The following is a 23,755-nucleotide window of genomic DNA, read 5'->3' as shown; positions in this document are numbered from 1 at the left end:
CCAGTAAACAATAAGACATCAGTTCACATGGGTAGACATTACACATGCTGAAAATACGGCAACAGTGGATGCCCATTTTCGGTCAAATTGTACTATTTTGTTACTCTTGTTAGCAATAAACTTTTCAGTTTTGAAAATATCACCTAATATTTTAGAAAAGTATTCAATGATAACTTGGTGTTTTGGATGCATGGATGTATTTTGTTACCGGCAAGAAGTATATTTCATTAGTCCGGTATTGTTTGCGCCAGTTAAGACTGTATATTTTATCAGGGTATATTATTCTGTTGTTTTATCTTCGATATATTCTTACAGCTTCAGCCAGAATGTTTTCATATTCACATTCCCAATAAATATTTATCGGATTTTCAAACATTAAGTTACAAAATGAGCAAAGTCCATCATCAACTAATTTCATTTTCAGCAATTTTTCTTTTTTTTTTTGGTATATATAATATTACAAATACATTTAAACTCAAGCATTTAAATAAATTTAGTATCTTATGTGCATCTTCTATATTTTTTAAAATATGCTCCCATGGGACTACAGTGTCAAAGAGTTGTCATTTTTTACATGTAGACCTATCAGTCGGGGCTCCACATAGGACCCGTATCAGCGTACGTACGGATAAGAAATGTTCACGATACGGTAGGGAAAAAAGCAGAAAAAAACGTAGCACATACGCATCACAGCAATTGTGTACGGTCTTAGTATCATTTACTGAAAAAGTATTGCTTTATTGTTAATTGACCTGTTTGCACAAGAGCAGCAATGATGTGGTGCATATACGAAACAAAACACAAGATTACTTACACGCCATTAAATTCCATTCAGTACTCTAACTTTTCCCAATACTTTCATATTGAAAAAATAAAGCGTACGTACTCCTCGTGTTGAAAAATTATCTGGAGCCCCGCTAACAGTGATGTGTTAACGTAATGATTATGGACAATCAATGAATTATTTCTAATGGTATCTTTCCATTTTCTTGGTACTTGTAAGAACCTGATAATAATCAAGAACTGTGCCTTTGATTTTGTAAGTTTTCAAGTTCATTAAATGACAAAATACCTTGATCTTTGCACTATTATCATACCATACTTGTTGTGATTATACATCGCCATTGGTTGACCCAAAGACCATATTATATGGTCTCTGGTTGACCAAAACAATGCACTTACAGCCAGTAAACATTTTGAGCAAACGTTCTTGAGTACACTTTTCATTTTATTCTTGCAATTCTGAACAAAAGCTGTACTCCCCAAAATGTTCATGTGTATTAAATATGTTTGATCTAAAGACATCCATTTAAGTGGACAATTGCATGAAGACTTACGTTCATTGAAATGTGTTGTTATGAAGTAGTATCGTTAATTTACCCCTTGCAACAAAACGAACATTAAGATCACAAGACAGCTCAACAACTTACTTGATTCAAATATATTTATATTGTGGGATATATTGTAGTATATAACATAATGTCTCAAAAATTATGATGATTGCGAATTCAACATTTGTGCTTGTTGTAAGTGTTTAAATCAAAACAAGATGGAGGTCACCAAAGCGAGTAAGAACTGTAGTGTTACTTTCGCTTTTAATAAATTTTCTTCAAAGTACACTATGTTCATCATCTTTCGTTCGCTAGTGTCATTTTCAACTATTTTATAGCTTTGTTCGTGATTTATTTCGTGTCAGTCTCCGACATCTGTGAATCACCCTCATTTTCAAAAGAGAAATCAAATTTCGCGGCATGTAATTTCGAATGCAATTGTACATTTGGGCACATCATGTTAGCATCCTGCTATTACAGAACTATGCTTTAGCTATCACATCAATGCGTTGCATTGTAATCATCCATTACAAAAATTAATCACCTGCGCTACAGGAATACTTAACAGTGGAACTTTTTGAAGAACGCGCCGAAAGAGCTGAGTCTCATATTCTCCTGTTCTCTCAGGACAGGAATTTTGCAACATTTTTGTCAGAAGGGCAAGGTGCCTTAGGAATCAAAGGACAGGGTGCTGCATCCTGCTAAAACTGCCAAGGGGAAACGCTCTTCTGGGTGATTGTTGTTATTTATTATGTGTTCATGTATAATTTTATTCTAAATTGGCTAATTTCAGACTTTAAGGAGTGCTTAAGTCAAATAGAAGAAGCTATCAGTGAAGCAGATTTCCTCGCTATTGATGGAGAATTTACAGGTAGGGAATGTCATATGTAATATCCACAGATAGTCAACACAAACTGCAAAAGTGTACATTCTCTCAGCATTTGTTCTGCCCTTATTATTTTTCATTCTTTGTAAGTGAACTGGCTAGCAACCAGTTATCGCCATTTTTAAGCAGTTTTTAACAATTTGCTCCATTATTTCTTAACAGAATGAAATAAAAATTTATCTTGGTGATAGATCAGCTATTCACCGATGTTTTCTGCTTGTTTACAGTTGATGATCGTGTTTGTCCTAAACACGGTCAACAGGAAGCGCGGTAGTGTAGATTGTGCTTTGCCTACAACTAACAAGACCAATTATCGCCATTTCTGAAGTTTTTATGTTATTGACCTAATTTGACATAAACTTGGTAATAAAACTATTCTGTTTCAAACCTTGACATATTGAAGAAATTTCATAATTGGAATTTGTTTAAAAAAAGGAAGTTTAAAAGAACAAATCTCGCTCTCACTGTGAATGTTGACGGATGCTGATCTAAGCTGAGGGGAATATGGAAATGTCAACACGGGGTTGAACTTGTCAAACTTGACATTTTGAGTAGTTGTTTGCGATTTTTACAATTTACAATGTTTGTTTTCTCGAGGAAAAATGTAAAGATAAAAGTGAAAATTGACAGTTATATTTTGTCAGTATCATCTGCATGGTATCTGTCGAGTCCATAAAATGGAGATGGAAATTTGGGTCAATTCATTGACTGTTGGCATTATGGGTATGTTCAGACAAAGTAAAATCTGCACTTTTTGTAGACTGAATTGTCAAGTCATAGATTCACAACACAGCCAGGATGATTTTCATTCAATTCTCATAGTTTATGAAATTTCATGTCAACACACTAATGGTCATGTGACATACCACCGACGTGTTTGGGTCTCTCCTTCATTAGCATTCATATTTGTAACGGATACAATGTGAAATACTCACAGTAATTCTAACTTTTGTAACCTTTGTTCTTTTGGATATGTCAATGTGTGAAATACTATGGAAGTACAGGTTAAGTTTTCTGCGCAAACGTTTCAGCCATGTATTGGCGATAACTGGTGTGCGGCAATAACTAGTCACTAACCAGTACTGTAAGTGTAGTTCTACATTGTATTCTTAATACAGGGACATCAGAACAGAGTGCATTTACTCAGAAATGAATAACTTTAGAATATTTGCAAGAGCATAGATGGGATAATATGATCTTGATACAGTGTTTCATTTAGCAAAATAAAACATTGACCAGTACAATATTTAATTGAAAAGTGCAGCTTGATATTTATGTACTCAAGCATGTCAATCATTTTGGCAGTTTGAGGTAATATATCTGTTCTGGATATTTACTTTCTTAAAAGTATCAGCATGATCAGTCTGTTTGGGAATACAGTTATGTGAGGAAATTCTCATTAAGAGAAAAACTGGATTTGATCATTAGGGTAAATGTTATATCCATTGTATGACAGGGATTTGAGATGAATTATGATAAATAATTCTTACAGGTACTGAGTGTGTTCAAAGACAAAGAATGTTTGATCAAACCAAATTTGAATGTTATCATGTGTAACATCTGTTGGGGTGGAAAAGACAAAAGATCCCGTGTGTTGAACAAATATTATTTAGTATGTACAGATTATTATATTATTTTATTATCAGGACTTCATGCTAAGGATGCTGAGTCAATTGGATCATTTGATACTCCTGAAGAGAGATACCACAAGCTGAGAAAGGCAAGTAAACAGTGTCAGCTTGTCAACCAGGATTATTTCTTGTGTCAGTCTCCATGGTTCTGTGAACATAGTTTAGTCTGAAATTAACATCCTAAAGTTTCGTGTGAATATTTTAGTTGCACTGTTTGTAGAGTAAGGAAGGATGATAATATATGGATGAACAACTTGTTTATTGCTATGAGTGACATTTCGGTGTAGGTTCTAACACCGTTATCAAACAAGTGATGAACAGTGTGAGGAAGGGGAGCATATATACAGGTAGTGAATATGTTTGTATAGCTTGATTGGGTAGGAAGCCAGACACAATAGCAACACATGGGCTTTGATAGGGTGGTGACAAACGAGGCCTGTTGGTAGAGTTGTACAATTTTTGATTGCAGCATTGCTACACTTTCTGTGTGTGAACTATACTTTTGTAAACATGACTTCTCTGTATTAGTGTGGCAACTATATTTTCAGTGTTTACATGTCATGCCTATAATCTGTACCTCTATTTTCAGGGTGCAGCACAGTTTCTACTGGTACAGTTTGGCCTAGCCGCATTTAAATATGATCCAGAGACAAAAAGGTATAGGTGCATTATTATGTGCATGAACATAAATCATTGATGGCCCTTCTATCTGAAGATGGTCTTACTACATAAGATGTACTATGATGTTGAGGGTGGTTGGGTAGCCTTTTGGATAAATGCATGTTTTTGACGTTGATTGTTGATGGTCTTTGTGTATCTGGATCTGTGAGTCTGAGCAATGTCCCATGTGGAATGGTAGTTTCTGGGCCTTCCTCCAGGTCAACAGTCAGTACTACTTCTACTGTGATAACCACACTGCCCCGTCCCATGAGATCTTGCTTCAGGACAGGTGCCTGTTTCACCTGTTGGGCCTGATACCTTACTATTGGGAGGTCACTCCCACAATATCCACTCTGCCTCCAACACAGTCAGGGCGTCCAACAGTATTGGCACCCCCTGCTCCTTTTATGCCTGGCATGTTGGTATATTTGTCACTGTTAGACACGCCCTTTGGAAACACACTTTAAGATGGTGAGTTCAAGCTGTTGATCTTGAAAGTGTATTTCCACTGACATTAGGGAGGTGGAACCAGTTTGCACATCTTTTCTCCTACTCCAGGCATGTGTTTGTAGCTGCCAGGTGACCCACTGTCACCCGTCCTAAAATGTGGAAACTGAATCTTGATCTACAGCAGATATGCCCAGATGGATGTACCTAACACAGAACCACTTCCAGTATTCATGTCACCAGTTCAAATCCATCAGCTTGGGGTGAACATACACATACCTACCTCCAGTACAGTTACCTAGAGTTGTACACAAGTGTAGGGAGATGCAGCTAACCCATTGTCTTAGTGGCCAAGTTGCCCATAGTTCCAGGAGTTGATGACTTGGAGTAGGCCCTGCATCTGCCGACCCACACACAAAGTAGTGAAAGGCACATCCACCACTGGAACCAAAGGCTCTGCCCATGTGGATCATCTACAAAGGGTGTTAATGACCAGAGGTTTTACCTTGAAAGTGGCACAAGTAGCAGTTATAGTCATTCTAACTCTACTGCAGTGATTTATGACTCCCCTAACTTGCAGGAAGACTTCACTTCAGTGTTACCAGATATTTTAGGGTTTTTTACTCTTCATGTGATTTGTCACCAGTTAATGTCCCCATTCATGAAAATTCAAATCTACATGGCATAGCTCTACTTTATACTTTGAAAGCATAGTATAAGTATCAAGTTAGTCCTGACCTCTAGGGCCTCTCCAATATGCAGTGACGTCCCAGTGTTTTGTTTTAGTTACACAGCCCGACCATTCAACATGTATGTATTCCCACGTCCATTCAGCCGCCAGGCTCCAGATCGACGATTTCTGTGTCAGGTCAGTACCTAGCGCCAGTAGTGGGATTTTCATATCAGTGGAAATGTCTTCCACAAATGGTTTAAGAGATTTGTAATTTTCTATTGGACATCATGTAGCTTGACAGTAATTCTTGAGTAGGCTCCTGATTCTCTTACTCCCAAAGTTTTCGGACTACAGCTACAACATAGGCCTTGACATCATTTCTTGCAGAGCTGTAACAGCTTTTCAAATGTTTCTTTCCATGGCATGAAGCCCATTACAGGTGTCTCTCACTAAATAAACAATTCAGCAGGCAGCCTTGAACAGCAGAGGTCTTGGGTTGAACACAGCACTCACACATCATGATTTAACATATGCAGAGGACAGCAGATATTATTCACCATTAGCAACAGCCATTTGCAATCATTTCACAAGATGAAGTAAATTTATATCTAACTCTGAAGGCTTCGCTCACTGTAATAGAGACATGAAAATTCCATTATTTTTTTGGGCTGATTAGAAAGTTAACCTGTTATAACTTTCTGGGGAACAAGCACGTTTGATATTAATCATTTGTGTACCTAAAATATTTTGGCTATGCAATGAAAGCCCTCTTAACTGTCATACGTTGCGACCAGCAAAAAATGCTGGTATAGAGGTTGTGCAGATTTAAAGAACTTTTCCCTTTTCAATCTGAGAATGACCTATGTGCTGTAAAATATGACTGAATAACGTGTTAATAGTCATCCTATTCTTTGTTCATCGATAAAGATAACGTTAGAAAAATACAACACAAATGTACATGTACGTTACGGCTTCCATTAATATTATATTTCATGAGGTGAAAAAGTTAAAAGGTTTAGCTTGCTGTTTCCTTGATCTCGTCTTAAGAGTGATGACAAACTGATAATACAAGAGACCCACATTATTCACCCATATATATAATCCTTACCCATACTCCTGTTATCAGGCAACATCAGGTGCCTTGATGGTAATCCACTGTGTTTCATGTTATGGCACGAGAGGCCCTCAGTAATTGCATGTGTAAACATACAGTGCTCAGCCATCCGGATATACGAGACAAAAATGCACGTAATTTAGTGTTTTGTATGTGAAAATGACCGTTCCGTTAGGGAAACCGGATTTACGGATACATGAGTAATTTTACAACGTTGTGAATTCGTCTTAGGAAATTTACATTCGGAAAGCGAGTTTTCTGGATATCTGAGGTTCGGGTAAATGGGGCACGACTGTACATGCATGCTCAGCCAATCAGGCAATGAACAGGAGTGCTGAGATACCGAAATGCAGAATAGACTGACGCCATAAATAATCATAAATTAAAAAGCTTCTGTTTTGACCCAATTCTTGTCCCAATATTGAGAAAATGTCAGATTGGAGGGCTGCCAGTTTGGGGAGCTTCCACAGTATGTATTCATTAAACAACTCACCTTCACATCCTGACTGTTGCAGGCTTCAAGTATTGACTTCCTTGTGTCTCAGAATTTTGATTTTAACAAGTTGTTTAGAGAAGGTAAGTGGTTATGTGATTGAATGAATAAGGCTTAAGGCTGTTTGAGACAGTATCATACACATATATATATGTATATAGCATCTATTTCCTACCCCCCAGTGTTGACCACTGTTAGACCAGGTACCCAGCAATCTGTTGCTTGTGAGAGCCAACTGATTAGATTGGGTTGTCAGGTGCTGTTACCTTTATACACTGACTTAATATACCTTTATACACTGGCTTAATAGACACTGACATGATAGACCATGACATGATAGACACTGACTTGATAGACGATGACATGATAGACCCTGATTGGATAGACACTGACTTGATACACATTTACATGGTAGACACAGACTTGATAGACACAGACACGATAGGCACAGACTTGATAGACACTGAATTGATAGACACTTAAACGATAGACACTGACATGATAGACGCTGAATTAATAGACAGCAACGTGATAGACATGGATTTGATCGACACTGACATGATAGACGCTGACTTGATAGATACTGACATGGTAGATACTGACATGATAGATACTGACATGGTAGATACTGACATGGTAGACACTGACTTGATAGATACTGACATGGTAGACACTGACATGATAGACACTGACATGGTCGACACTGACTTGATAGACACCGACATGATAGACACAGACATGGCAGATACTGACTTGATAGACACTGACGTGGTAGACACTGACTTGATAGATACTGACATGGTAGACACTGACATGATAGATACTGACATGGTCAACACTGACTTGATAGACACCGACATGATAGACACAGACATGGCAGATACTGACTTGATAGATACTGACATGGTAGACACTGACATGATAGATACTGAAATGGTAGACACTGACATGATAGACACTGACATGGCAGATACTGACTTGATAGACACTGACATGGTAGACACTGACATGATAGACACTGACATGATAGACACTGACATGATAGACACTGACATGGCAGATACTGACTTGATAGACACTGACATGGTAGACACTGACATGATAGACACTGACATGATAGACACTGACATGATAGACACTGACATAGTAGACACTGATTTGACAGATACTGACATGGCATACACTGACATGATAGACACTGACGTGATAGATACTGACATGGTAGATACTGACATGGTAGACACTGACATGATAGACACTGACATAGTAGACACTGACATGACAGGCTCCCCTGATGTGGAGTGAACAATGCTGACTCTGAACAACATTTCTTCATCCATATGGATGGATATATATTACAAAGAACATCACCATCTACATCAAATCTTCACTCACAGTAAATAGTTTCCAACAATAGTCTAACAGCAGTTGCTTCCACTTGAGACCAGGACACCATTTACTGCTCTACCTTGTGCATGGGTTTTCTATACAATTACCCACCTTGTACTTACAATAGATCCTTGTGAGTTATATGTTAAAAGTCACTCAACTAGCATGTATGGTATTCTGTAAGTAACTAGCCAACTGGTTACAAGAAGGAAGTATCTTCATGTGTGATGTCTTCAGCTAGAGTAAGAGCAGTCATATAGTCATGGTACATCAGTATCTCAGTTGCTATGTGACATGTTGACACTGTTCAGGTATATCCTACTTGACCCTGCCACAAGAAGAACACCTGAAGGAGTCAATCAAGAAGAGGAATGCTGAGCACACCCAGCTGTCATCTCCAGCCTTCACCAGTCCCCATGGGGCCAGTGCTGGGCCCAACAAGGGGCCAGTAGAGGTCCCTGATGATCAGAAGGACTTCATTGACAATATCTGGTAAGTTGGCAAGTCTGAAAGGTGCATGTTTTGTATTTGTCAAGCAGATTTCATGTTTGTAGAAAACATAATGATCAGTGAGTGTGTATGAATTTTTCATTCAATATTAATTATTCCCCCAGTTTGATTCTTAAGCCACCAATATGGAAGTCGTCATCAGGTTTCTTGTGTCATCTAAGCAAATCTATCAACATACAAACTACTAGAAAATGACCACACTTCAATCAAGTGGGTTCAAATGGTTTTGTCACAGACATTTGCTTAGTTCTCAAAAGAATCCACAGCAAACTTATTCATATTGCCAAGTAGATTTTCTCACCTACACAGGAACTAATTGTTGTGTATTTACAGTGAACAAATCAAGGACTACATCGCCAAGGCAACCAAGGAGCCCCTTCAATTGCCCCAGTGTTCTGCATTCCAGAGGAAACTCATTTACCAGACAGCCAGGCTGAAGTGAGTCAACAGCCAAAGTACAGATTGTGAAATGGTCATCATCAACCATGATTTCATCCATTATTATTATCCGCGCTAAATGTGCGGTTTGATATGTGTGATATACTATTAGGCTGAACTTATGACTTGGAATATCTTAAGAACCATTAACTAGATTCTTTCCATATTTAGTACCTAGGTTCATCACAAAAAAGAAAATCCCAGTAAGGTTTGGTGACCTTGTCCTTCACTTTACGTTACAAGGGGACTTTAACGTTTTACCCTTATCATCTAGATATTGCAAAAACTTTTCACTTGATTTCCTTCATGTTCAACACCAAGCTTTATCTAGAAAAGGAGCAGGGCCCGGTTGATTTTTGTGATCTTCACTCAATTTTCAAGGTCATGGCAACACTTTGAAGATTTCTTCATGTTAACCTGCATGTTAAGGTATCTCAAAATCCATTTATTGGAATTTCTTCATATTCAACATCAAGCTCTGTCTAGGGAAGGTTCGGTGTCTAGTCAGTTTTGGTGACCTTCACTTAATTTCCAAGGTCATGGCGACACTTTGAAGTTTTCAGCATGCTTACTTGCATGTTATGCTTGTCAACGAGATACCCCAAGAACCATTTTCTGGAGTTTCTTCATAGTTGACACTAAGCTTCATTCAAGGAAAGCACAGGACCCAGTCGAATTTGGTGACCTTCACTTAATTTTCAAGGTCACAAAGACATCTTCTTTGTGTGGTATGTTTAGAAGTTGGTGAATCAGTTAAGGACAAACTTTATGGATGAACAACTTCTTATTCTGTCTTATCTGTCTCATACTTGCTTGACCACGACTCAAGAATCTGTATCGAACGTCGCTTCACCTGAATAAAGAAGCTGTTCCTCGATAAAGTTTGTCCTTATCTTAGTCACAAAGACACTTTGAAGATCTCAGCATGTTGATCTCAGCATCACAGGTTAAGATATACTCGTGCCAAAAAGTTAAGTAAATTAGAAATGATGGAATAGAAAGGTGAAACATATGTACACATGATTAACAAAATGAAATGAAATGGTATTGAGCAACAACTGGTTTACAAATCATCAAAACCTGTGAAACACTTGTGCAAAAAGTGCTGCAATGATGGAGCAAAATGTTGACATTATGATTCAGTTTTAGACAGTGAAGCATTGTTCATTAATGTGTATGACCACCATGAGCACATATGCAAACTTCTACACATCTTTGCATTGACCAAATAAGCTTTTAAAGTTGTGAAATGTTCTGCCATTCTTTCTGTAATGCCTGCTTAAGTTCATCCAAAGCTAGGTGGTGAACATGGAAACCGTAAAGGATCTTTTTATATAGTACTGAGACCCTGTTAGTGACAGTACATGCCTTGATGGCAGCTTTTAGCATCACATGCCCCAGTTAGTTATTGTACAGATTGATTGATTGTTGAACAGGGATTACTGAGAAGACAGATTAGTGTAGGTTTAGTTCTGTTTGAATGAATAAGTGGCAAATATCAATATAAGTGAAATAGCTAAATTCTGACTCAGGCTTTCTCTTTCTGATTAACTTCTCCATGTCACCACACTGCACTATCTCATACCTCCCAAGATAGTAATACTGCCAGAACAACTTCTTCTCAACTCCTAGTGCAACCTTCACATCTTCAGTCAAATTAAAGTACTCCTCTTTAGTCAACAAGAGTGACTTTGAATCCAACTGTCTTCTACTCAGGAGATATTTACAAAATGCAGACTCCATGAGCTGTGCTCTCCTTAGCCCAGCCCCTGTCAAGTCTACTAAGAAAATACTTGCATTTTATAGCATTTCTAAGAAAGCCTCTGCTCTAAGGAACTATCATTTCTAAAGAAGCATCTGCTTTAAGGAAAATTTGATTAATCTGAACTATAAACATGACTTTATTAACAGAAACCTCTGTGATCAAAGACAAAACTCCATGTTAATCTTGTCTTCTCAATACTCCCTGTTAAACTATCAGTAAGTCTGTGCAATAATTTGGTTAACTAATCATTCAATGTACACATTGCCTGTTCATTTCAGTCATTGTACACACTGCCTGATTGTAAACATTGACTGTAACATATATACATGATCTACTGTTGCTCTCTGCCAGGTACTCCAACATCCACCTGGAGACAAAGATTGGGGAGAAGAAGGAGCGCTACATTGTGGTGTCGGCTGTGGAGAGTGAGCAGGACCTGAGGGACAAGGAGAAGGCCAAGATGGATGCTGAGATGGTGAGACTGACTAGAGCTTCAGCTCAACTAGCCCTGAACCATCACTGCTGATGCAGCATTGCCTTCACAGCAGATATTCAGAGATACTGACCATTAACAGTGGTACTATGTGACCAAATTGAATAGGTACACACTATCTTTTCTGTGATTATTAAACAACATATGGCAAATGTAATGCCATGTATATATTGTCCTTGCCTCCAGGATATTCATGCATATATTGTCTTTGTGTCCATGAGAGTCCATGCATATATTGTCTGTTTCTCTGGGAGAGTCCTGCATGTATTGTCTTACTCTTTCTCTAGTAGGATGTTGTGCATGTATTGTCCTTTTTTTCCCCATTAGAGAGTTGTGCATGTTTTGTCCTTTTTTCCCCAGTAGGATGTTGTGCATGTATTGTCCCCGTTTCTCCAGTAGAGAGTTGTGCATGTATTGTCCTTATGAGACTAATGGACTGTCACTGTTTCCAGGCCGAGGTGGATGAAGCTATTGGTTTCTGTAAAATCACACGGATGCTGTCACAGTCTGTGAGTACTCGACCCGTGAAGGTCCCGGAGTAGAATAGGCCTTCAGCAACCCATGCTTGCCATAAAAGGTGACTAAGTTTGTCATAAGTGGCGTCTAACGGGATCGGGTGGTCAGACTCGCTGACTTGGTTGACGAATGTCATCGGTTCACAATTGCACAGATCGATGCTCATGTTGTTGATCACTGGATTGTCTGGTCCAGACTCGATTATTTACAGACCGCTGCCATATAGTTGGAATATTGCTGAGTGCGGTGTAAAACTAAACTCACTCAGTCACTCACTCACTCACTGTGAGTACTGAATGGTTGTTCTGACGTTCAGATGCCTATATCTATACAACATGAGTTTCAGAGGTTCTGATACATATGCCTTTGTTCTTCACTCTTTGAATGTTTATATAATAAGTGGGTCCCCATTAAAGTAGTATTTAACATGTTTATATAGCAGAGCAAGCAGATTTCACTCGCACTGAGTCTCTACTCACCTGAATATTAAAAGTACTTCAACATATCTTGTCAATTCCACAGTGTAAACCTGGTTGCCATTTATACCTCAGCAGGCTTTGTCTTTAGACATGAAATGTTTTGGATAACAACTTCTCGTTTGTACAAGGTTTCATCACTACTTTAACCCTTAATAGACCTACTGTATAGATCCCCATGGTTACAGTGGAATATCGGTGTTTGACTGCAGGGCAAGTTGGTTGTCGGACACAACATGTTGTTGGATCTCATCCATGTCATCAACCAGTTCAACTTCCCCCTCCCAGAGGTAGCAACAGACTTACCATTGTACACAATATGTTGCCAAGAGAAAGTCAGCATGTCATCCAGACAGTTACATGCGTATGAGTATCACATAAATATACTTCACAATCTGTGTTTTCCATGTGGAGATAGGTTATCTGTATATTGTCCTCATCAAATTTCATTTTCAACTAGTCTAATATAAACATTATCATTTCAAAGTTCCAAATGAGAGTAAAGTATGTTTCTGTACATATTAGTTTGCATGGTGATATAGCTGTCAGATCAGTTGTTTAACTTATCACCGATGTTTATTGTTTATTTTCCACGTTTATAGTAGAAAATAGTGTAAACAAAGTTTTGGTTATGTGATGTTTCATTTCTGTGACATTTATACAGTTGTGACACAATACAAACCCAACCAAGACTCATCAAGTGACTGAAATCATAGATTTTCCCTTATCCTGACTCATGCTTATTATACTTATCTCCTCCCTCTTTGTGAAGTTAGTGGAACACTTGAAATCCCTTGAAGTTCCCCTTGAATTAAAGCAGATGTACAATACACTCACCCATCAGAGGCCTCCCTTTGCAGCCAAAACGGTCACATGACCAACCAGCTGTGCTTGTCTCTCTCCTTTGGCCAGTATGGCCTGACTAAAATCAGTTCTATCAGCATTGTCTGTTTTCCCATGCTAACGGATCCGGCACTGAAGATACAAATGTTTGTATCTGCTTGTTGAACCTTGTGCCAGACAGGTCTGTTTGCGGGGATACGAATGTCTGACTGAGGAGTTGAAACGCATCTGGATGTAGCATCCATTCCATTGGAGATGGTTCTAGAGGGCATGACAGTGCGTCGGCCATGATGTTGCATGCACCTGGGATGTGACAAGCCCTTATGTGGAGGTTCAAATCATCGACGATCTCGAAGAGTTGAAAGGTCAGCTGTGGCAGTGTGTGAGATCATGTTGATCCTTGTTTGTTTATGCAGAACGCTACTGTGGATTTGTCTGTATGAACCGTCAGTAGTTTGTCCCTCAATTCTGTCAACCAATGCTGTACTGCGTTGACTACAGCTTTCATCTCCATGTGGTTGACACTGAAGTAAATTCAGTCCTGCAGATGTTAATCTGCTAAATGCTCCAAAATGAATTGTTGAGCCTTCTTCTGGGTGTTCGTCCTTTTTTCCTCATTCTCCGGGTTGTTGAACTTTGAGAGCCTCGTTCATAACCTTGGAACGGAACGTCAAAGTGTTGATATCGTTGTTACTCATCATACAGGTATGAGCCTCATTGGAGTCCTTCGATGGTGAGATTATGTCCAAACTGTATGATGCATAATCTCTGAGTCTGAGAAGAGGCATCCTCTGGTGATGGTGATTGATGATATCCATCTCTGTCCTTTCGCAAGTACATGCATGAATGGGGAATGATGTCTTGGCAGCAAGTGTCATCATGGTCCTCTGTCTATGTGTATCCCTGGAATGACTACCATTCCATGAGTGGCTTCGCTTTTTCCTGTGTGAGTCCGTATCTGATGAAGACGACAAATGATGACGGCATCTCTGTTAAATGGGGGATGTAAACAGTGAACATTTGCAGCTATAGCAGGATCTATAGAAGGATCTATGATCTGTACCTCGGGCAGTAGGAATGGAGGTTCGTTGTAGATGTGATGTCCGTTGTCAGGGACAAAGTTATCGCTGAAAGACTTCGAAGAAGTAGTTGAGTGTTTTTCAGCTCAGGTCTAGTAGTTGAACACTTAGTCTTTGACAAAGATGACTTCAACTTCTAAGGCTGAGATGATCCCGATTCTGATGACGTTCTCTTCTGACATCTAGACAAAGACTTGCTGGTGTCTCAGCCATGCCCCCGGGGTACGTGTGGCTGATCACTAAAATTATCAATGTCAGCTGTTGTTAGCCGTTGTTAGCCGTTGTTAGTCCTTCACTCGCCTTTTAATAGAATATAAATATAGTGCAAATTCTGAATCAGATACAATCTAGCAAAAGAGATTGGTTCCCAGTACTCATCAAGGAACCAGAGTGGAAGGACCTTCTCGTTCATCCGCACACCAAACAAGCTCACGGCAATCCAGCATCATTTCAACTTCATGTATGGATTGTATCAAAGCCAGCTTGAAACATCGAAGATAGAGCAGCAAAAGCAGTCACCCTAGCTATACATAGATCTACCCACACATTATATGATCTTGAATGGGTGCAGTTTGAAACATACCAAGGAAGAAAGACTTCACTTCAATGAAGGCCACACATCCTCAAATAGTGGAATACTTATGTTCTCTACAACATACTGAAAGGTTCTGCACTCTCAACATACTTGGCAGCACTCATCTCTATTATCACCATGAAACAGGGATCAACCTGACTAAAGTACCTGGACTGCTTGCTTTACTTTGCTCATTCAAGTTGAAAGACCAACAACGCACATTTAAGGCTCCAGATTGGGACTGTAATGTTATACAACAACACCTCACGGTCTACAAGTCACTAGACTTGACATCGCTTGAATTATTGATGCAGAAAACGCTGTTCCTACTCACCCTAACAACATTCGCATGGATGTCATAAATACATGCTCTGGACTTAAATTGCACACGATTTGACTCAAGTCATAGTGAGATTGTATATCTAGGACTGAAATGGGATTTTATCACCAAAAATCAACTGCCTGAACAACTGGACAGACAATTCCACATCCCAGCTTTATCTACAGTCCTTGGGCTACATGATACACAGGATTTATCATTATGCCCCACCAGAGCGTTGAAAGTACATCTCCAATGTATTAAGACAAGGAGACAGTGTTTCAAGTGCCTATTTATCCCAGTATCTACTGAGACTCCTATGGAAGTATCCGGCAACACTCTCAGTATGGATGACAGCTGTTATACTGATGGCCTACAGCTGTTATACTGATGGCCTCCAGAAGCCTCCAATCCACACGAAATGAGAGCCGTGGCATGGACACTTGCTTTGCATGAAACTGCTCGCTAACAACTATAATGGAGGGCTGCTTTTGGAATTAAATATGGTGTTTGCCAATCACTACCTGCGGGACATTGATACAGAGGTAGCCCCAAGGCATTCACCAGTTTGGGCCATTTGTTGTTGCACAACAACTGACTGTTCCACAAAGGTGCTGAATTTCACTCATCCTTAGATACTAGCAGGACACTAGCTGATCTATATATCATCACATTCCAGTCAATAAATGCTTCAAGAGAAGACAAGTTCAACTGGATGTGATACCCCAGTCCCAGATATTCAAATGAATATCGGAAGAACAGGACTAAACTATGGCATGACTGGTCATGTGATCATATTGGTAGGAAAGGGAGGCCCCAAATGGGGGAGTGTATTGTACATCTGTTTCAATTAGGAGGGAACTTCAAAGGATTTCAAGTGTTCCACTATCTTTGCATAGAGGGAGGAGATAAGAATAATAGGTCAGGATAAGTATAAAATATAAATTTTATTCAGAAAATTACATCATACTGTGAAGGAGATGACAACTGTATTACTGAAGATAAGAATCAGAAAAAATGAAATTATCTCTGTGTGAAGAGTTTTTGTTTCCCCTCCAGGAATATGACGAGTTCAAGGCAATGTTGAAATGTTGCCTTCCAAGGTCAGTGACAGAGTCTTAACTCTTCTGTGTGTATTTGTCCTACACCTTTCAACGGTCAGGATAAATATACACATCTTGTTCTATATGTTCTATTTTATAGTTATATTAGTATTTTTATTTGGAAATTCAATATTTAACTGACTTGTTTATTATCGAAATCCTTCAATTAATGAGACAACATCTGGTATAGGACTGTACTGATCATGAGCATGATACCATTATTTAACAATGTGTTGGTATTTTATTCTACAGATTGCTGGATACAAAACTGATGGCCAGTACAGCTCCGTTCAAGGTACACGTCACATTTTTTTTTTATATTGACAATGACTATGTATATCAGCGTGTTCTCATAATGAGAACAAGTTAATGTGCAGATCAGAGAACTTTATATATTCAAGGTAGTTTAAGTGAAACACTGTGTTTGAGTCGGCCGCTACTTCCTCTGGACAGTGTTGGCTGCTGTCCTGCTGAAACTGCCCCCTGTCAGCCTGTAGTGACATGATATGCATACTTTACTGATGTGTTCCTTCAAGGATGGATGGCTTACAGTGTATGTCTCTCTCCTCCAGGATCTCATCATCAACACAACATTAGGAGATTTACGCAGGACTGTTGAAGCTAAACCTTTTGTAAAGCCGCAGGTTGGTAGGTAAACTTGTAACCACGTTAACAGGACTGAAATATTGTAACTAGATTCTCTGCTTTCACCGATTTATCAAGAAAGATTCTTAGCCTATTTCCATGACTTGACATGAACAGGTAACAGGTTACCTCTGTTACTATGTGATATATTGACCATGGTTGCTATGGGTATTCCAGATCTACCAGAGGAGTTTTCCAAATACAGTGCAGAGACAGAGTTTCTGCATGAGGCAGGCTACGATGCATACATCACTGGAATTGCTTTCATTGGCATGGCCAACTTTCTTGGTGAGGACTAGATTCACTAACTTGGACAAATCACAATGAGATTACAGCTGCATACTGCTTGCATCACTACACACTGCATGCATCACTACACACTGCATGCATCCAACCCATTATGCAGATGTTTCTATTGTAATCGCCCATGAAGATCCGTTTCAGAATAGATCTTCACTAATCCAATCTTGTCAAAAAGGGCGACTTGGGATCAAATGGTGAGACTTGCTGACTCTGTTGACACGTCAACACATCCCAATTGCACAGATCGATGTTCATGCTGTTGATAACTGAATTGTCTGGTCCTGACTTGATTATTTACAGACTGTTGTCATACAGGTGGAATATTGCTGTGTGTGGTGTAACACTAAACTATTTCCTTCGTAATCCATACAAATGTATTTACCTCCCCACATCCCACACCCACTATGCAGTCAAAAATGTATTGTCTTATCAAGAGTTTATGAGTTAGATATTAAGAAATTAAAAAGGTGTCATATGATAGCAACCTACCTAAATGCAATGTATAATCTGTTGATATGGTGTTTAGCATAATGTTGGTGTTATTTAACAGGTACATTCCAGCAGCCGCCCGAAGACTGGATCTCTCCACAGTCACCTCTCATCGAGCCTTTTGTCAATAAGTGAGTAGACGCCATACATCCCCCTGGAGAGGATTCTGTTGAGATAAAGGGTACCCAGCAACTGGTGCTTGTTATACGGAATGGAATGGTCAGGCTCACTAGTCTGTTGTGTGGTGCAGTTTTGGTGATTAGGATGGCAACAAGCATAATTCTCAGATATTTAAACCCCATTAGTGTTTCCTCCACAGTTGACAGGTACTTGCATATTAGTAACAACACTGAAGATGGCTTCAGCTTTCTAGTCAGGGAATCAGTTGTAACTGGGGTTCATTGTGTGGAGTAGAACTGAAGATAAAAGGCTGCTTATGCAACCTAAACAGGATTCTTTTATAAGAAGCTAGTGACAAACGTTCATTGTTAACTGTTTCACATGCTGAAGACACATGCAGTGTTGGAAATTCATAGTAATTTTGTTCACTGTTCTTAAAGTTAAAAGTTATGGTCAGTAATCTGCTTTGAAGTTTAAATGTCATCAGATAATGACTGATGGGAGATGATCCCAACATTGACAGATTCGCCCCAGTATAGAGACTGTTTGGTAGAGGTGTGGTACAGGAAGCTGGCACAGTCTACCTGACACAATCTCCCTGACACCCACTAGTTGCCTACAGAACACTGGGCCCTGACACCATCATTAAACATTCTTTACTCCTTGCTTTTGTGAAAAAGGAACACCTTGATCCAGTTTTATGTGGATGTGATGTTTCATTACAGGCTGTTCATGATGAGGGTTTATGACATCCCCTATCTCAACCTGACTGGACCAGATGGTAAGTACGCCAACTTAACCCAAGTATACCCTACTACACCATTAACTGAAGCCAAAATGACTGGATATATCATTTAAGACATTCTGCTTGTCTCAGAGTATAGATTCATGGTCTAAACAGTAAAGAGTCTAGAAGGTGGTTATGACTGTAAGTTGTCCGCACTTTCTTGCAGTGGTCCCAGTGAGAGAGCATGTGTTTCATGTCACATTCCCTAAGGAGTGGAAGTCACATGACATTGTCAGCCTTTTTGCTCCATATGGTGAGTGTTCCAGACCTGTCACTGTGAGAGTAACTATCGTGTGATATCTTCACTTTCAAACAGAACTGAAGGTGCAACGTAGAATCGTGTTTGACGTCTTTCCTAATGTTTCTTTGGTAACACACTGACTTGATTAAAGGAATGTCCTGACATCTGATATAGATAAAACTATGTTCACTTTCTTGTAGTTGAAGTTTCATCACAGAGTGTGTATATCATAGATGTGCTTTATCGTCACAACATCATCTGTGTACACTGTAGGTGGCGTCTCCCTGTCATGGATCAATGAAACTTCAGCCTTTGCTGCGCTGTTCAGGAAAGACAATGCTCCTGCAGGTTGGTCAACAGTGTACTTAGACAATAACTTACCAGCTTCTGCAGGTCGGTCACCTGTGTACTTAGACAATAACTTACAAGTTCTTGTAGGTCAGTCAACAGTGAACCTGTGAGCAACTGTGTATTCCACTCTTCTCCACTCCACTCCACTCCACTCCACTCCACTCCACTCTACCATTATTTATCTCTAATGTTTACTACTGTGATGACTCTCATCTCTTTAACCCATCAGCTGTCAAAGGCCTGGTGAACGGAGAAGACAATTCTGTGAAGGTAATGACATACGAGGACTTCAAGAAACATGGAGCAACCTCACAATATTCTCTGATGCCACGGAAACGCAAACACACATCTGATGATGCAGAAAATTCAAAGAAGCCCAGGATATCTCCAGCTGCAGAGTAAGAACATCACTGCTGCTTCATTTAAATAGCAGATATCTACATTTCATCGTACTAGGAGAGAAACAACAACAGAAAAGTATATGAATAACACAAGGCATTGATGATGATAATGACTACATTTATTACAGCTGTTTTGGCTCATCAACATGGGGGTCCACTGAAGGGAATTTCCTTTAACTTCAGACAGGTTACCTCATACCTTACAGCTGAACATTTGACAAACCCTGGATAGAATGAAGGATGCATGTATTCTTGAACCAACATGATGTTGGCTGTTTAAGATGAATTGTATCCTTTCTTTACCACAGTGATTGACAGATTTCATTTTCAGTGAAAGTAAAGCCTAGTGAGTTATGGGAGTTACTTTTTGAAGATATACCCTTTAGTCACTGGTGTGCCGGTTCAGAGGTGTATCTATATTCCAAATTCTGTATCCTTCATTATTTACACTTAAAATGTCCAATTAAGTTTGTTTCTGAAATCCTGAATATTTTGCTCACTCAAACTAGAACTTTAGTACCCTGGATGCTGATTAACTGTTTGATCTGATCTCACACAACCTTTCATTTAAATATTTGGTTCTAGGTGACAAAGTATATTTTCTACCAGCGGTGAAACACTGTAGTTTCACATCTTGCAGTATAGAGTTGCATCCCTTGGGATCTGTCGTTCTGTTGGTTCAAATCCCACATTTACCATGAATCATAGAAATCTTCCAAGCAGTGTGGTTTTCCACAACATCTGAATCTGACATCCTGCCATTTGCTTCAAATATAATGTTTAAAGAGATTTTTAGGCAATTGTGTTCTATTTGTGTTTTACATTTTTACAAAAGTTGCAAATTTTTCTTCAAGCCTTGCAGTTACATTTGAAAGGGAACCAATAGTAGGGACTACAATGTTAGACTGTTGATGACAACTGTTGATGACGACTGTTTCCAGGTCGACAACAGGTCCGGAGGGGGATGAAGTAAAGGAGGAGGATGTGGTGAAGGAGAAGATGGAGACAAACTCTGGATGTGAGTCACCAGGTAACAATGGAGTTCACTGAAACCACATTTAGGATGTCCTTGTAACCATAACGCTTCAGATGTTGTACCCACGTGGGGAATGATGTCCTTGTTACCACAAGGCTTCAGATGTTGTACCCACGTGCTAATGATGTCCTTGTTACCACAAGGCTTCAGATGTTGTACCTAGGTCGGAAATGATGTCCTTGTTACCACAAGGCTTCAGATGTACCCACGTGTTAATGATGTCCTTGTTACCACAAGGCTTCAGATGTTGTACCCACTTGTTAATGATGTCCTTGTTACCACAAGGCTTCAGATGTTGTACCCACGTGTTAATGATGTCCTTGTTACCGCAAGGCTTTAGATGTTGCACCCACGTGGGGAATGATGTCCTTGTTACCGCAAGGCTTCAGATGTTTTACCCATGTGGGGAATGTGGTTGCATGAAACAACCTACTAGCAAGGTTGAATGTTCATGCAAGTCATGGAACAGTGTTTTGATGTTGCAGATTCCTGCAGCGACAAGAAAGCCAAGAAGATGTTTGAGGAGCCTGAGGTGTGGTAGACACACATCTGCATCAACTGAAGGCCTTGTCCAGTAATAGGCAGCCTACTTCAACACAGACACTTTACGAATGAGTTCTGGGGTCATTCCATTGTGCCAAGAGTTTTGGCTCCTCTGTACATAGAGGATATTCTACAAATCTCTACTGCAAAGTGCTTGTTCAAATAGAGGAATGGCAAGTTTTTGAATACAAGAATGAACATTTATGATAATGCATGAACACTTTCTGTCAGTGTAAACTAAAAGGTTTCACAGGAATTATGAGGAAAGACAAGATTGTGATACGTGATCTTCAAACAGATTACCGTATGGAGCATGGACACTGAGACACCAACAAACACACATAGTGTTTTCAGGATTCTCAGCACTGTCACTCTGTAAAGCTGATGGGAGAAATGGAAGGCTTTTTACCTCAGTTTTATTCCTGTACAAAAGTTAGATATATATGTGTCGGTTTTTAAGGAAGCCCAGCTTGCATGTATATGTAATATGTACAATCTTTTTGCAGAAGTTTTTGAAAATACTGGCTTTATCATGTTAATAGCATTGACTCCATGAATCATGTTTGTGCCAACATCTGTTGATGATCAATCGCTTTGTCAAACCATCTCTAATTAAATCAATACATTCACCTTACAGCACTTCTTTTTATGAATAACTAACATATGGGGACAATGATATACTGAAGTAAAGTTCAAAGCCAATCCCTCTGATAGCTGACAAGTGTCTACACCACCATATATTGGATAAGCCAAATTTTGAGGACCAAAAGTAGCAGTCTGTAAAATGGAGTCTTATCTATGGGTTACACCCTCATCCAACTTCTTTCAGGGTGTCAGTAAAATCTTTGTTAGATACAATCCTCACCAAACACACCCACGTTTCACATCCATAACAGTAACTGTCACTGGTCTTATGGTCTGATATGGCTTCAGTTTGGAGCCCCATGGCAGGGGATCAGATTATCTACTGTAATATACAGTACATAAACTATCATATGACTCAGTTTAACCAATAAGATGACCAGCTGTTCAGATTATATGGACTGGTGAATTTTACCTTGTTTTGTAATTGTCCAAGCTGCAATTTTGTGCTCTCCCCAAAGAACTTTTAACTGTTATGCCAGCCCATGCAATTATTAAACTTTTTGTACTGCAAGCAAGTTGAATCTTTCCCCATTTACCATTACATTAATAAATAAACTACTTGTCATCCCATCAAACTATACTCCAAGTCTGCCAGTGTCCTTCATGTGTCAATAACACATGTTCAGTTGAACAGCTGAACTACTTGAACAGTTGTTCAGGTCAAAAGCAGAAGAGGTTCTGTAAACTGTTATCCACAAAATGGTCTCTCAGAATTCCAGTAGAAATAAACCATTGTGTCCTTCTGGAATACGTTAGTGAGTGTGCTGGATTTAATGCAGCACTGAAAAGAATTCCAGTTACATCATGCTAGTCAGTTTGGGGCGGTAAAGCCTGACATTGTACCTGCTATTGAATACTTTTGGGATCGAAGAATATGGACGCTAGAAATAATACATCAAGCCATTTTGTAACAATCAATATACTTCAGTTGTTTCATGAAATTTCATTTCCTCTCTATGTGTGGACAGGAATTTGTGATGTGTGGCTGCTCTGGACACAGCAAGTGTCAAACAAACAGGTGTAAATGTATCAGAGCCAAGCTGAAGTGCAGCAGTCGTTGTTTTAATAGTTTTTACTGTTAGCAACGAAAAGTGGTGTTGAAATTGTGATCCACTTTTGTAGGTGAGGTTGTTAAGTGAAGCATATTGATTGTTTTTGCACAAGCTGACCTTTTAGTCATTTCATGAAACGACTGAAATTTTGAGTCATTTCATAATTTGTTGCATATACTGCTGCTGATCACAGTGCATATTAACCAGGATACCTGATATAGTCGTACCGTGCTCTACAACCCTTGCTTTTCTCAACGTTGTCCATGGAAGTGTGATATTAAAGTGGTGGCATCACAACTCATCGGAGACAACAATTAATCATAGTTAATGGCAATTTGAAAGGTGTATGCAAGCAGAGAGACAAGGTTCGGCATCATCATCTCTCCGTGATGCAAAGTAACG

The 23,755-nt window shown here is 39.3% G+C and overlaps 1 protein-coding gene across 1 annotated transcript; it reads left to right on the top strand.

The window, feature by feature from the left end:
* Window positions 1-1,506: 1,506 nt before the first annotated feature.
* On the top strand, window positions 1,507-22,890 carry LOC137284205 (poly(A)-specific ribonuclease PARN-like). Its single transcript, XM_067815930.1, has 22 exons — window positions 1,507-1,568; window positions 2,125-2,202; window positions 3,864-3,937; window positions 4,438-4,505; window positions 5,742-5,823; window positions 7,258-7,318; window positions 8,936-9,116; window positions 9,468-9,572; window positions 11,689-11,812; window positions 12,283-12,339; window positions 13,035-13,112; window positions 16,697-16,740; window positions 16,993-17,035; window positions 17,313-17,388; window positions 17,563-17,673; window positions 18,239-18,308; window positions 19,023-19,078; window positions 19,251-19,337; window positions 19,599-19,673; window positions 19,906-20,074; window positions 21,019-21,107; window positions 21,599-22,890. The coding sequence occupies exons 1-22, from the start codon at window positions 1,550-1,552 to the stop codon at window positions 21,652-21,654; spliced, it is 1,803 nt and encodes a 600-aa protein (XP_067672031.1). The 5' UTR covers window positions 1,507-1,549; the 3' UTR covers window positions 21,655-22,890.
* The last annotated feature ends 865 nt before the right edge of the window (window positions 22,891-23,755 follow it).

Source organism: Haliotis asinina, chromosome 5 (genome assembly GCF_037392515.1).
Source record: "Haliotis asinina isolate JCU_RB_2024 chromosome 5, JCU_Hal_asi_v2, whole genome shotgun sequence".
Lineage (NCBI taxonomy): Eukaryota > Metazoa > Mollusca > Gastropoda > Lepetellida > Haliotidae > Haliotis > Haliotis asinina.
The sequence above is the reverse complement of the archived record's forward strand: the minus strand, read 5'-3'. Positions and strand labels throughout refer to the sequence as shown.

Bases quoted from the DNA above. Each gene is read 5' to 3' on its own strand.
- LOC137284205 (XM_067815930.1), top strand. The intron at 19,338-19,598 runs GTGAGTGTTCCA...TGTACACTGTAG, and splicing joins CAGCCTTTTTGCTCCATATG to GTGGCGTCTCCCTGTCATGG. The intron at 19,674-19,905 runs GTTGGTCAACAG...TTAACCCATCAG, and splicing joins GAAAGACAATGCTCCTGCAG to CTGTCAAAGGCCTGGTGAAC.